This window comes from Carassius auratus, chromosome 13 (assembly GCF_003368295.1).
Source record: "Carassius auratus strain Wakin chromosome 13, ASM336829v1, whole genome shotgun sequence".
Lineage (NCBI taxonomy): Eukaryota > Metazoa > Chordata > Actinopteri > Cypriniformes > Cyprinidae > Carassius > Carassius auratus.
Genome location: NC_039255.1, coordinates 14,575,254 through 14,591,557, shown reverse-complemented (window position 1 = coordinate 14,591,557; position 16,304 = coordinate 14,575,254). Strand labels below are relative to the sequence as shown.

General features: G+C 35.0%; 1 protein-coding gene across 6 annotated transcripts in view; it reads right to left on the bottom strand.

The window, feature by feature from the left end:
• Positions 1-15,491, bottom strand: part of LOC113112786 (KH domain-containing, RNA-binding, signal transduction-associated protein 2-like) — a 65,668-nt gene extending 50,177 nt beyond the window's left edge. For 3 of the 6 annotated variants that reach the window (XM_026278638.1, XM_026278640.1, XM_026278635.1), the window contains exons 1-2: positions 15,087-15,489; positions 1,459-1,586 (exon numbers count right to left, since the gene is read on the bottom strand). In XM_026278638.1, coding sequence (XP_026134423.1) covers positions 1,459-1,586; positions 15,087-15,177 — 219 coding nt within the window. In that variant the 5' untranslated portion in view covers positions 15,178-15,489. Of the gene's footprint in view, positions 1-1,458; positions 1,587-15,086 lie in introns of all 6 variants that reach the window. The other 3 variants (XM_026278636.1, XM_026278641.1, XM_026278637.1) reach the window with 2 other exon arrangements.
• Between the last annotated feature and the right edge of the window lie 813 nt (positions 15,492-16,304).

The following is a 16,304-nucleotide window of genomic DNA, read 5'->3' as shown; positions in this document are numbered from 1 at the left end:
TGATTTACAAAACATTGTTCTGTTCTGTTTCATGAACGAGTCCCATTGACTCTATTTTGTGCAGTCAAGCTTTGAAACAAAGCTATTTCTTGCACCTGAAAAATATAACTTTTCATAAAAGCACATTTAATATGATTTTTTTTTTTGGTGGGGGGGGGGGGTACCCTGATACCCTCTTACATCCTAGTACTAAAACAATATGTCAAATTAAATATCTGGAAATTACATAATTTACACTTAATATTATTCAATCCAATGACATTATACAGATATTTGTCAAATTCCAGGAATATCACAAGAGAACTTTGCCATGGAGTTACCATAACTAGAAAGCAGCAACGATCCTGAGGAAAGAGGGATTTGGGAAAACAAAAATCCATTGTTACAACTCGAACGAGACATGTAAAATCTAAACCTAAGGCGTGTTCTTTGTACTCCTTTTCAACAGCACAAATCTACTAAACCCATCAAACAGTCTGCACATTTTAGTACTCCAGGGATTCATTTCCTAAGGCAGAAACTGTAAAAAATGAGGGAGCATATGAGAAGCCCAGAAGCTTTATGGATCCGTTTGTGTGATTCTCATGGGCTTTTTTTCCCACTCATTTTCAAAGCATCATTTTAAAGCAGCACAATGCTGAATAAAAGAGTGCTGCATGCACCAAACGTGATAACGACAGAGTAGTCTGAAATAAATAACCAGTCACCTCAAATAAAAACACTGCATCAGAACAAGCTTCTAAAATAAAGCACTGTGACTGACAAAAACATGAAGTGTGATATTGTTTAACATGATATTGTTTTCAGTTGAATCAAACTGGGACGTTCTGGCTCTGTAATGATTGAATCACTATAATCAAACTATCAGCAGGAATCAAAGCTAAGCACTCAGCACCAAGTAAGCTCGTTTTTATGCCACTTTTAAAGACTTTAATTATCTGTGAATAAAACTGATCAACATAACAAATAAGCCCCGCAGAAAGATTAATCAACCAACAGACAATAAAATGATACGTGTTGCTAAATAAAATGGTTTTATGCCTCTATTGGTGCTGAGACAGATCCATGAGAGGCCAGCTGGTAAAACGCAAAAAAAAGAGGATGGACAAATGTAAGATATTAATTTCCTGATTCCAAAATGAGTCAGAATAATGTTAAAACAGGTAGAAACAGATGTGGCGTGCCTGCTACCCTAAGAGAGGCAAGAATCTTTTCAGCAAGGACAGAAATATAAGGTGTAAATAACAGCAGATCTGCAGTGCAGCACAAATCAGAGTCTGACTCCATCTAGTTTGCTCCTGCCAGATACAAACATATTAAGTCATTGCCACGCGCGCAGCAATCCCATAAAACTGATGAATTGCTTTTGATTCTCTCTGATCTCCACATGACTATAATGTTGATTTGGCCGGCATGTCATCACCACTTTGTATGTTGTATGGAGCACTGAGGCCTTACCTTAGGATACTGCTGCACCGGGATCAGCACGCGCTCTGACAGTTTGATGTTTTTGTTGCTGATGATATCCAAGTATTTCTTCACCTCGCCATCTTTTCTCAACTCGTCTCCTTCAAACTTTTCAATCTCTGAATGAAAGAAAGAAAAAATAATAGCTCAGGTCAAATAATGTCACAAAATCCAGCCCTGAATATTAGGAAAAACTCAAAATGCTTTTAGATCTTTTCAGCTTCCGGTGGCAGGTTTATTAACAGCAATTAAATAAATACTCCACGTAGAAAGTAACTTGTCGGTGTAAGCCTGCTAAGCCCTTATTCGCATGACAAAAACAAATTGAAAAGCTGCTGCGAAAAACTGTAATATTTTGTGCTTGAGGAATTTTATGGTGCTTTTGAGAATTGAGCCGGAGACTTAGCAGCCACACAACATTAAAGGGGCTTGAAATGAAGCTGTCACCTGGACTCCTCCAGGGATCCTCTTCTGTCATTGCTAAATTAATGCTCAGCAGAATTGAGAATTATGAACCTGTGCAACTCGTGTAAAACATGGAGCAGGAAAAGAAGGCCAGGGAAGTCAGCAGGTGAAGGTAGACCATTATTTTCAACTCTCCTCTGGTAAGACTCTCACCTGCTCAGACCTGCAGAATACCATACTGTCTCATATTAACTTCTATACTGTATGTAGGAAGGAGCAGTTTGGATTTCATTCCAGTATCTTTTCAAGTTCTAGACCCAAAGAATGATTGTTTTAACGATAGCTTAATGTGGTGGTCTTAGTGAATACAACATAGGTCGTCTGCTGTTTTATGGCACCTTATGTATTTAAAATGGAACTTTTGCAGTTATTTCTGCAGTTATTTTGATCCAGCTGGTCTGAAGGTGATTTTTAGAGGATGTATGAAGTCAGTTCAAATCTGTAGATCTTATTTTTTTTTTTAAAAAACAGGTATTGGGAAAAAAAATACAGTATGATCTCAGTTTACAGATGGATTTTATGTTTCATTTTAGCCTTTTATTATTAAATAATAATAATAAAATATGAATCTAATAAGCCACTGCTTTAAACCTAACAAACCTATTTCACTTGAAAAAAAATTGTAAAAAAAAATTATATCAAAAAAAGTAAGCAATGATATGGTTTATGTAAAAATCACCTGATACATTTTTTTATATTTTTTTTGTACTAGGGATGCTTTTCTTCCTTTCGGCTTTGCCCTTTGGCTGAAGGGTATGAAAGAAACCAAACCAGGCTGAAAATAAGACACATCTGCAAAAGAAGATCTAACAATTAGGCATGAAAATGTATTTAACGGAGAATGGCTACATACATCCTGAATTAAGATTTGTTTCTGCAAAAACTGTAACATAGGAATTTAAGGAAAGTATAATCACTTTGTCCTCTTGCTTATGATTACATGTAAACTCATTTGAAATATTGAAAATACTTCTCAGTATTGTAATCCACTTGGAACAGACTCTTCTGTGATGCATTTCTAATTCTATTTTATTTGCCTAGAAAAGATTTGATCACAGCAGCTGTTTTTCCTTAGACTTTTAGCAAAATACAAACGGCAAAAACAAACAAATTCTACATAAAAAAGAGTGCTGTAAAACCTCTTTGTTTTCGGATTTTATTGATTTTTGATTCCCCTAAACACAACGAAAACATCTCTTGAGTATGCGCCTGACAACGCTAACTAACAAAAGTCTCTGGGTGCTATTTAGGAACTGCTGATCTGAACTTATTGAGAGAGTAAAAGACCAAAAAGTCCACAAAATGGGCTTTTAGTTGATACATATAACAATTTCAAGGGTGAGTGGCTCTGTGGAATAAGTATCGCAGCATAAAAGGAAAGATCCATGCTTAAATTCTGGCCCTGGGTGTTTTTTCAGACATCTGTTGTTGTTTTTTCAGACATCTTTGCATAAAACACTGTAGCCCAACTTGTTTAAGAAGTGCCCTATACAGTTACTGATGCATGGACAATTGATGGGTCATTCAAAGTATTTAAAAAAATCATTCAAATATTTAAATCCTAAAATAAATATATAAACTGATCTATCAAAAAGACATTAAAATATGTTCACTGCACTATTTGATCATTTTGAAATTGAATCCTCTTGACATTACAATAAGCATTAAAAAAAATCATAGAATGTCAAATATACTCATTCATCATTTGTTACATTTTTTATTTTTGTACTCCTCGCTGTTTGTTTACTATTTCTCTGTAATTTGTAACCTAATCAGTGCAATAATTGTTTTGCATTCTCCTGACACACTCATACACACATATAAAGTTACAGAGGTGTAGGTTTAAAAATGATTAAATAGTTCATATAAAGATGATCAATGTACAATACACCTTGGTGAGGAGTGCAGAACAAGGAAACGAAGGAGAATTCACAGTAAACACATGCTTTAATCCATCCAAAACAGGGTAGACAGAGCAGACAGAGCAGACAGGAACACACGTACAGTAGCATGGAAGACAACATTCAATACCAGACAAAGAAACATGGAATGACACAGGGCTTAAGTAACGGGACTAATTATGGGAATAATGAGAAACACCTGTAACTAATGAGGGAACACCTGAGATCAAGGACACAATGAGACTAGGAGAAAAACACACAGAATGATTCAAGGGGTGTGACAGTGACTCTGTCACAGGATATGGAGGAGGCAGCTGTCAAAAGTGAGAGATGTAAATTAGTCTGGGCTAACTGTACATTTCTCGAACCCGAATTGTGTTTCTGCCTCAGCAATATCTCTAAAGAAAGAACCATGGGTAATAATCACAGTCCCCTTCCCATTCAGAAAAGTCAGCTCTGCAGGAATAGTAGCTTTATAGTAATCAACCAGAACACAAATTAGAAGAGGGCTGAGGCAATCTCAGCTACAAAAGGTCCTCCGTGATTGTATTTTCCTATTTAATAACATAAATCCCACACTGAAGGATACGCTTGATCTATAATAAAACCCAGTTTTTTGGACATTTTCAATCTATGGAACACATATAAAGGAGTTAATACTAACTTCTTGGCAGCATTTTAACTACGTCAGCTTGTGAATTGTTGCCCTGCATGTCACCAGAGGGAAACTTTCAGACTACTTTTTTATATGCTACTCATTCATACTACTTCAGCAAACAAAGACCACCTTTATCAATTTTAGATTAAGTTAATATTTTGGTTAAATTGTTATTATAATTCTTGCTTAGATGTCTAGAAATCAGACTTCCAGTTTAATCTTGTTAAGAAATCATGACACTTAAAGGTCAGGGGTGATTCAGTCCTGTGTCTATGTAGTAGAAAGGCAATTTTTAAATAACTGGTGCTATGTGACTAAAGAAAATCAAGAAAAAGGGCTATGGTGTTCCCATTTGCCCAAAAGGTAAGTTATGCATCATTCATCTGACTGTAGCTGACAAATAAACTGGGTGCATGCAACATGGAGAAAGAATACACATTGTTCATTTACATATAAATGGTCAAATTATGACACCGTTCTGATTAATGTCAACATTCTTGTGCATGAAAATGCAATCAATGAGAAACTGAGGTCAAAACACACATACAATATCCATTAAACACATCATATTCAAAGTGAGATATTGTTATTTTCGAAACGTTATACTTTTATTTGTTGGAACATGTCTATTCCCAACACCATGATTTTTCAATTGGCTTCATAATATTAGTCTCAGATGAGTTTGGGAAACTCATTTCAGTTTCTGAATATTAATATAGTTCCATCTTCTGTAGATCTCAACAAATATTAAAAGTCTTTACTATTAGAAACCTCTTCTCTTTTCATTTCCTTCCCCATCATACAACACCCTGCATTGTGCATCGCTCTAATTTACATTACTTAATTAACCTTAGTGGCCCAGCGGGAATGTAGATATTTTTTTATAGTTTAGTCACAGGTGATATTTTCACATTGTGCATCTCAAGACACTTATCTTCTACACTCAAATACACTAACATTAACACTGACATAAAGCATTCATATTCCAGCGAAATGTGTTTTAATCGTTGAACAACAATTCAGGGTGAATGATAATGATTTTTCCTGGATGTTTCTTAATGGGCAGGAAAAGACATTGAATGCTAATGTTTAACCTCCAACGTAAAGAATATATTGTCTTGCTTCCTAAACAGAATAAAATTGAGCCTGACGTGTGCTGCATTACTCACGTGTGTGTATGTGTGTGTGTGTGTGTTTGTGTGTGTGTGTAGTTAATGTAATTTGAAATACTTTACAATAAGTTCATTAGTTTACATTAGTTAACTACTTTAGTTAACATGCACTAAGAATGAACAATACTTCTACAGCATTTATTAATATCAGTTAATGTTAATTTCAGCATTTACTAATGCATTGTTAAAAACAAAAGTTGTGATTGTTAACATTAGTTAATGCACTGTGAAATACGTATAATGTAAACACAACTTTTATTTTGGATGCGATTAATCATGAATAATCGATTTGACACCTCTAGTTTTAATACATTTTAAAATATTATTTATTCTTGTTATGGTAAAACTAAATTTTTCAGTGTCGCATAATCCTTTAGAAATCATTCTAATATACAAATTTGGTGCTCAAGAAACAAATATTTATATTATAAATGTGTGTTTTGGAGACCAGGTTTTAAGAATTTATTAATGAAAAGAAAGTTTCAAAACAGCATCTTAAATAGAAGTATTTCATAACATTATACATTTCATTAATATCACTTTCAAAAACAAAAATCCCCAAACCTGTTTATTAAACATATATGTGTGCACAAATTACTGAATGCCCTTTTTGCTGTATTCATTCAGTTACTGACAGCTCACTAACAGTAACATGAAGACCAAAAATACAAAAATGCCTTAAATCATTGTGACATGCTTTTTAGCAAATCTCTTTTCTCCATTAAATTTGAAATCATAAGAAGATTCCTTAATTGAACTTTTGCCGGGGGGCTCATATTATGCATGAATAAGGAGCTGAGAGTGTGGCTGTCATGCATTAAAGGACGATATGATTTCTGCTCCAGCTTTGCACAGTCTCCATTCAGACGGGGCTGGAGATGATTATTGAGAAGAGCAAAGGGAAAGAGAAATAGTTTTTAGATCCCACACATTTGCTTCACCTGTCTGAAGCAGACATGGGGACTTGTGACTTGGTGACTTGGACTCGAGTCGACTCGAGTCGCTATTTTTAGGACTTGAGACTTGACTCGGACTTGGAAGTTAAAGACTCGGGACTTGACTTGACTTGAGACACGATGACTTGAATGACTTGAGTGTTAATTACATCATGTTTTCAGTTTGAATATAAAATATATAAATTATTTTTTAAAATAAAGTTGATTACTCAGCTGGAGCGCAGGCTGAGAATAGCGTCGTGACTGGATCAGGACACTATCATCAGTCATGCCCTCTCTACCTTACACACACCACGCCCACTTAAATCAGATATCACATCACATCAACATGTCAGCCTGAGAGGTACTGAGGGTCATCGCTTTTGTCTTCAATAGTTTGCGCCTAAAAACGCGTGGAAAACGCTAGTCGCGCCGCTTTCTCCTTCTTTCCAAAGCGCTCGGGCAGAAGTGCTCCTGAGGCCGTCTGTCGTTGCTTAGCATCCATGACACGCTCTCTCTCATTGAAAACGCGGAAATTTCAGCAAAGGATAAATGGATTTGCAGCACTAAAAATCGCTCGCAGTAGCTCTGCTACTAAATTCATTTCAAAATGGCAATCCATATACAGCTATGAACAGCTGTTCCTTCATCTTAGCTGAGCTTTCAACGTTGATACGAGAAAGGATGAAGCTGATTGGTTAGTTATTGTCACATGACCTGCGGTGCGCTTGCGGCATTGTGAAAAGTTTAGATGTTGAGGGCGTTGATTCCATTATGAGCGCGCATACCGCGCGCCTACATTGGAAATAACGAACTTGCGCGCACAAAAGACGTGATGTGAACAGCCCCTAATGATCCGCTAGCAGGCCGTCAAAAAAACGCATTCCAGGGGCGGCGCTAGGGTTGGGCTAAGGGGGCATAAGCCCCGAATATTTTGTTACCTTGTCTTTCTCATAGAGCAAAACAATTAATCAGAAAAACAAATGTAGCTGCCGCGATTACCCAATCATGACAAGTGCATATTACATATATATATATATATATATATATATATATATATATATATATATATATATATATATATATATATATATATATATATATATATATATACAGTACAGAATATAAATATGACGTATTTTCAGTTGTTTCATACTTTTTTGTTATGTACAGTACAGACCAAAAGTTTGGACACACCTTCTCATTCAAAGAGTTTTCTTTATTTTCATGACTATTGACTATTGTAGAGTCACACTGAAGGCATCAAGGGCTATTTGAGCAAGAAGGAGAGTGATGGGGTGCTGCGCCAGATAACCTGGCCTCCACAGTCACCGGACCTGAACCCAATCCAGATGGTTTAGGGGTGAGCTGGACCGCAGACAGAAGGCAAAAGGGCCAACAAGTGCTAAGCATCTCTCAGGGAACTCCTTCAAGACTGTTGGAAGACCATTTCAGGTGACGACCTCTTGAAGCTCATCAAGAGAATGCCAAGAGTGTGCAAAGCAGTAATCAAAACAAAAAGTGGCTACTTTGAAGAACCAAGAATATTACATATTTTTGGTTGTTTCACACTTTTTTGTTATGTATATAATTCCATATATAATTCCATATGTGTTAATTCATAGTTTTGATGCCTTCAGTGTGACTCTACAATTTTCATAGTCATGAAAATAAAGAAAACTCTTTGAATGAGAAGGTGTGTCCAAACTTTTGGTCTGTACTGTACATAACAAAAAAGTATGAAACAGCTGAAAATACGTCATATTTATATTCTATACTCTGAGAGAGAGAGTGTGAGAGAGAGAGAGAGAGAGAGAGAGAGGGAGGAGAAATGTAACAGTTTAATGTTGTATGTAAACTGTGTTTGAGAGAGAGAGAGAGAGAGAGAGAGGGGTGTTCAGAGAGGAGTCTGTTGGATGTTTAGTTTTATGGACTCAATGTTGAAAATGTAAAACATTTCAAACACTGTTGGCAGAAGTGAAAAATAAATAATTTTAGGAACTTACAATTTTGTTTGATTCCATGATGTATTTTACTGAACATGAGTATTTACAATGCAAATCCAAATTATTTAAATTTACTGACAGTTACTTATATCTTGTCTTTTAACTTTATTAAGATCAGATTCTGCAGGTAAAATAACAATATTAAGGTGACTTGACTTGGACTTGACTTGACATAGCTTGTGACTTGACTTGACTTGACTTGCCCAAGAAAAAAATACTTGGGACTTACTTGAGACTTGAAGGTTAAGACTTGAGACTTACTTGAGACTTGCACATGTGTGACTTGGTCCCATCTCTGGTCTGAAGCATACACAAAAATGAAATCACACACTTAATTCAGTATCCAATTTTGTTCTTTAGCCAAAATGGACACTAACATCTGCCACATACTTAATATTGAGGCAAATTATTCCAGGATCTCAAGGACAAGCCTGTTCAGTTGCTGTTGCTGTCAGCCATACCACATTCTCCATGAAGAGTGATATTTCATCAAGTCACCAAACATGCTTGCAAAAGAGTGCTACTCGCTACCTCTCACAGCAAGTGTATGGGCATCCCATTTTTAGAAGGTGTTGCTGTAACAGCAAGAAGAAAATGAATCTGCCATCCAGCCTGAGGAACAAAGACACTTGGGATCTCTTTGTTCCAGCTGGAGTTTCAGGAATAATATATGCAGTGCAGTTCACTGCTCGAGCAAACACAAGTGACCTGTGCCAAAAACAAAAATATCCTGGTGGAATATATAAATGCAAAACCTGTCATAAGTAGCATTTAATGAGCTTTATAGCTAATAATGAAAAAGTGTGTAATTGTAGTATAGAAATTAATCCATTCAATCAATATTTCCAGCCACTCTTTCATTTATTTCCACCAACCGTGAACCGCACAGGATTGTGGGATATTACAGGAAGCAAAGGATATACGTCTACACTGCTTCGAAATCCAACTTGGATAAATGCACTGTTATGCAAACACTGGATTCAGATGTTCCTTGATGCCTTCCTACCTCCATATACACTGCCTAAGACGACATACTTTTTTAGTTTTCACAGACATTAACTTCGAGGAAGGCAACATGCTAAAGAATCGTGAAGCAGAGGGGCAAATATACAGAGAGGTGACTGGCATACAATAATTATTTCCATCAGTAAGCCTAAGAGAAGAATATGAAAAAATAATAATAAAAAATAGAAAAAATAAATAAACTTCTACAGTCACACTTCTAGTAGCTCACAGCTAAACAAGGTCTTCTTGTAGCCTCCAATTGCTACAAAATATAAAAGTGACCCGGCACATCCAGTATCATTAGAACAGGGTATCAAGCCATCTATCAATTTCAGCTGTGGAACAACATCAACATATTTATCAAAATATTAATGTAGCTGGCATTAACCTATTAGCCTGCACATGATTACACTGTGATAGAGAGCTGTGGCTTGATAAGTTTTCAAATGGGAAGCTGTTAGGAACAGCTGATCCTATCAACACACCCATTTTTAATAGCTCACTCTCTACATACTAATGTCTGGAGGATTGCAGTAGCTGGTCTATCAAAGTGTGTGACTGCAATCTTGTTGGTCAAATTTATACTGCAGGAGAACTAAATCAAGTTAAAAAATAGCTTATGAAAATTGAGACATATCATTAAACATACATTCTATCTTGAGACATTGGCCTAATGATTTTGTTTTGTCAGGACAAGGTTACTGCTAGATCCCACTTTTGATCAACTGCATCCATAAGCACTAATTTAAGACTTCTGGAAGCGTATGAACTGTGTAGAATCTGAAAGATGTGTGTATTAAACCACAAATATAACTAGATTGACTTGCTAATCCTGGTTAACTTGGACTGCAAACATTTAGTAAACACTGTGTAATTTAAAGAAATGGTTTACAAACTGCTGCTTAGCAAGGTCCCATTAACCCCTGCTAGGAAATGTTGTAACTGCACTATCCTATAATAAAAAAGTATTTTTATTACACAAAAAAAATGAAGAAAAAAAAACAAGTGTATTCTATAAGTAGATACTTTTTAAAGGCTCTTAAAAGGTATTCTTAAAAATGAGCCATGAGCAACAACCTCCAAATCTATTACTACCACTAGGTGTTGCGTCATCCAAGCAACTGCCATTGAGTTGAATGGGAATATTGAATTTTATTACAGTTAATGGTGATTAATTACTGAAATACTGTATGACACTCATGCTGTTCTATATAATTAAGTGTGTTGTGGTAGAATTTTCCCATCAGGCACAGCGATTCTTGAGAGTCATATTACTGTTGTTTAAAACACAATTTAATCACTACAGCTGTGGCTGTAAAAGCAGAAAATATATACATATATTTCAACATTCTCCAATTTGAAAAAAAAAAATGCTTTGTGTGCTGCTTTTCATTTGAGTCACCGTCAACCACAAATAAATGTCCAGCAATGAATGACCAGCTGTTTTAATAATATAAGAGCACTTTGATTTAAATGCTTAATTTTAATTTAATTTCATCAGGGAGAAAATATTTCAGCAAAATCCTGCCTCATCTTTAACACCACCTTGTAATATCCATTCCAAAATTGTTTGTTACTTAGCAATTTTTTGCTATCTTACTTTTGTCTCTATGAGAAAAAGAAGCCACATTTTAGAAAAAGGGACTCTAAGTGGATGCAGTAGCAGTCTGTCCTTTTCTAAGTAGTTTGCATCAAGTCACCTCTATAAAAGCAATTCAGCAATACACTTTACAAGATCAAAATGACAGAATGGAATTTGAAGCATTCTCTTTGTTCCCTTATGAGGAACAGCTTATTCCAGTCGGTGGTTCTCTGGAGTGGACTGTCTCACCTGAAAATCGAAAACCTCTGGATGGAGAAGATGAATAAACTTTAAACAGTCTCCTTCAGCCATAGATACCGTATCTTTTCTGAGACAAACATGTCAACTCATTTTGCTTATATCCAATATCAAAATGTAGTATATGACATATTACCTTATATCAAGAGTGATATTGCCATATAAAGTAAGGCAATAAGGCAATATATGATTTTCACATATATACATTCTCTGAGTAGAAGAAGATATAAGTTCATAAAATATATAAAACTATATATGTGTCTTCAGTATATATTTTACATGTATATGGAAATTTATAAAAAAAAATTATAAAAAAATACAATATATGGTATCAACATATAGTGATGGGTTTAAGATGGATATACATATGTATGACATACATGTCTAAAAATGTTTTACTTATACATAAACAAACATATTTGTATGGGGTAGATATAAATGTTAATATATTAAATTGTTCCAATTTAAAATAAATATTTTTGCTTTTTTATGACAATGTATGTAATACATGGAAATTACATTTGCATATAAGATCACTTGTATGTCATAATATTTGATGAATTTAACTCCTATTATTTGATGAGCTGTACAAATTAAGATACAGTCAAACCAAAAATTAATCAGGCTCCAGAAATAATTTTTTATATTTTTTTTACTAGTTGGTGCAGGACACTGTAGTTCATTTATGTAAGTAAGCATAGTAAAAATAAAGTAAACTGTGACATATAATACTCAAAAATTCTTCATACAGTAGACTTCCAGTAAAGTTGATGAAAATTTGGGACCAAAAACTATACAGACACTTTGACCTGACCAAGTTTTGCTTTATTGTTATCTAACATTATCAAGATGAATTTGTTCTGACACAGTTCTTGTCATATTTTATTACCATTTTCTAAACTATAGCGAACTTTGATAATGTGTGAAATGTTGAAGGTGTCTGAATAAATTTTGGTTTGAATGTAAATGATCTTCTAGCAGTTGCTTTACTGCACTAAAATATGTAAGTATCACAGTTACGCAGACACGGGCCATTAACTAAAGTGCTTAGTCGTCAGTTGTTTCCAGGCCGCCTGGTGTTTAGGATAAGTTACACTTGTATTGATCGCCGTTGTAATATTAATCACTTCCCTCTTAAAGTGTGACAAAATCTGTACCAAAATAACTAAGCTGTGGGAGACTCCTTGCCTGAACTCTCCTTAAGCCCAGAAACTTTGAGAGTGAAAGCATTTGATTTAAATTCCCTTAATATCCCAAAATGTACAGCAAACAAAAGTGTAGAGATTTAAATCTTAAACAAGAAAACACATATCAAAGCGTTCCCTGAGCATGGGCCAGAGTTATTTCCTATCCAGATTTAAGTCTGGATACTGTTCTGTATCTGTACTGTTCACTGGCCCTAAAGGTACATGCAAGAGGCCTGACTATCATACGACATTCAGAAATAAATAAAATATGTGCTTGGGTAAATAAACACTGCAGGGTAACAGTGGCTCAGCATGAAATTTAACAAAACCACAAGGTTTGCTTTTGCTTTTTTTTTTTTTATTCTTGCCACTATTGGTACATCCTTCATAATGTGCTCTCACCAAGGTGAGAGATAATCAAGTTTTTCATTTTTATTCATTTCATTATTTCTAGGCGTAGGCTAATTATAACAATGAAACATGACAAGAGCTAAATATTACAAAGATAATCAGATTCAAATAAACACAAAGACAACACTTTTTCTACATGTCTTGGGGGAAGCACTACAAATTTAGCCTTTTAAGACAGTAGGTGTCTACTTATAAGTATGACCCACAGCAAAGCTTTGCTAGACTGCCACTAACTACCATTAATTCCAGTTCAATAAGCCTTTTTTGTGCAGAAGCAAAATATTTAGACTGAATAGTGGTGACGTAAAGTATATGCAGACTTTCATAACCATGGCCAATTTAGTTCATTTGAAAGACAGCATACAAATGACTTATTATCCCTTTTGTGGAGAGTCGTGCTATCTTGATTGCTTTTAAGATTATGACTAATTAGCATTAATAGCGATTAATTTTTTATGTAAATTAATGTTGCACATTATTTAAAATTAAAAATATGTTTAGCCTACTGTTATTTACTATTTCCTTATAACCTGGACTAGTTAAAACTGTTGTCATTTAATTATATACATGCTTATTCAACAGCACATACCCCACTTTGCTCCCCTGCACTTGAGATAATCTGAGCCAGTGTGAGTACTTTGTAATAGCTGTAATCGCCTCTTAATTACTCTGCTTACTATCTGATCAATTGTCAAGGACTGCTTTTATCTTATCCCAACTATAATATCAATCAAATGCAATGCTACCATGTCCTTATAACCTCACACAAATGAACACTGGGGTAGGCAATGAAATATTGAGGCTCTCTGTGCTGAACATTAAATCAGTAGAGGTACATCTTTAAAAATAAAGGTGTTTCACAATGCCATAGAAGAACCGTTTTTTATAAATGCTTCCATTAAGAACCTTTAGCATTTTTCACAAAAGGTTCTTTGTAAAAGAATTGTCTTCAGATTATAAAAAGGTAAGAAAGAGATGCTTCTTTAAAGAAACTTTTACTGAATGGTTCTTCTATGGCATTTCTGTGAAGAACATTTTGAAGCAGCTTTATTTTTAACAGCGTAAAGCAGCATATATAACCTAAAAATTGTAAGTAATTATTTTCTATTTAAGTTCATATGGCAAAACGTGCTTTTTAGTTATCAAAGTTTGATTAAAATTAGTAATAGCAAGTCAAAGTAGGTAACCATAACAACAGAAGGCTGCTAGCCAGTTTTCCATTGCGATAAGATAAGATTCCATTGCTGTTCAAGTTCTGCTGTTATGCATGACTTGTAAATAACCTATAGGGCCTATCACAATAACTAGTGTTCTCTTTAGATAAGTGACGTCTAGCTAAGTAGCCTATACAATTCTAAATTAATGAGTTAGCGAGAAGAACATCGACAGATTATGCTACGAAATTACTTTTATATTTAAAAAAGTTATGGTATTTCATACCTTAAAGTTATGGTATAATGAACATATTGCTTATTAAATGAAACCGAATGAGAGATAAATGTATTCCTATAAATTGAATTTATTAGATTAAATACATTAATAAATGAGTATTACAAACACGTTATATTAGGTTTCACTATATGAATGACGTATTGCCCGATTAAGTAGCTCGAAATAAATTCTGTGATTATGGTAAGCGACGTCGTTGAAGCACGCTAACTTTTTCGGACGAATTCAAGGAGAGCCCCCTAATATTTCATTGTCGTTTATGCTGCTTCTAATTTCTTTTTTAAATTCCGGTCACTGGTTACAAGTTGATCACAGTCCCAATCACTGGAAAAGACAACCTTGCATCCAAAAATTATTTATAAAGACCAAACCCGCCTATGCACAATTCCCTCATTTTCGTGATCACCTGAAAACATAATCAATGTAAAACGCCTGATACGGATGCACGCTTCAAGAACAGATATCCATTTATCTGAATCAAATATGATTAAAGAATATTGCATACGAGATAACCACACAAGCGTACCTCAGCGACGCCACACCAAACAGACAGGAGCCTGAATATGATGGCAGAAGAAAACATAGTTTACCTTCAGCGAGAAGGCGCATCGCGTGCACGAACGACGGGTCCAAGCTGTCCTTCTCGGCAATGAGCTCTGGCAGGTACTTTTCCTGATCCATCACTGGATTCCTCTCCTGAACACCACGAGTGCAGGTAAGACGACCAAAGTGGAGAGAAATGGAAGGGGTGTGTGGATGGTGCTTTTAAATAGACTGCGTAATACCGGGGAGGGATCGTGTGTTTTTCGCGCACAACGTGGAAAATATCAATGCATTGTACCCATGTCCTCGAGTCTCTCATGTGAAACCTCCCACCTCAGACTCCGAATCTGTTATCTTACTCCGCCCATCTATATCTGGATTGGTCATGGCAGAGAGCAAACTGCATGGAAATGTCAGATATTGACTATAGGATTGAACTGGGGACATTCTGAGATCCCACTGCTGATCGGTCACCCCTGTCCATGGTTCTGAACACATGATCTTCATTCCAAATCTATTGTTTTGTACTCTCCGACAAGTGAATTTGAATTTCATTTACATATTTGTTTTGGAAAAGACATCAGACAACAAATGCATTGTTGTAACAGTATTATTAAGCAAGTACAATTGGATACCGAATTAAACATGAAATAATTGTATGGGTCATTCGTCATATGCTTTAAAGGAATAGTTAATCCAAATTATATGAAAATGTAATCACCATTTAAATCACATTCAGGTCATCCAAGATGTTGATTTTTATATATATATATATATATATATATATATATATATATATATATATATATATATATATATATATATATATATATATATATATATATATATTATCATTTGAATAGATTTGGAGAAATGTATCATTACTTCACTTGCTCACCCATAGATCCTCTGCAGTGAATGGGTGCCGTCAGAATGAGAGTTCAAACAGCAGATAAAAACAACACAATAATCCACATGACTCAGCCCATCAGTTAATGTCTTGTGAAGAGAAAAGTTATGTGTTTGTAATAAACAGATCCATCATTGTGGAGCTTTAACTTTACACAATTGCTTCTGACCAAAATACGAATCCGTAATCCATAATTGCAAATCCATCCCGTGTTCCTCTCAGATCAAAATATTCCAACATAGTATTTGACTAGAACTATTTTGAACAGTTTTTTTGTGCGCATATTTCTCTCCTGATTCAGACGAGGTGGCTTTTTACTTGAGAAAGCAATATTATGGATAGCTGAAAACAACAG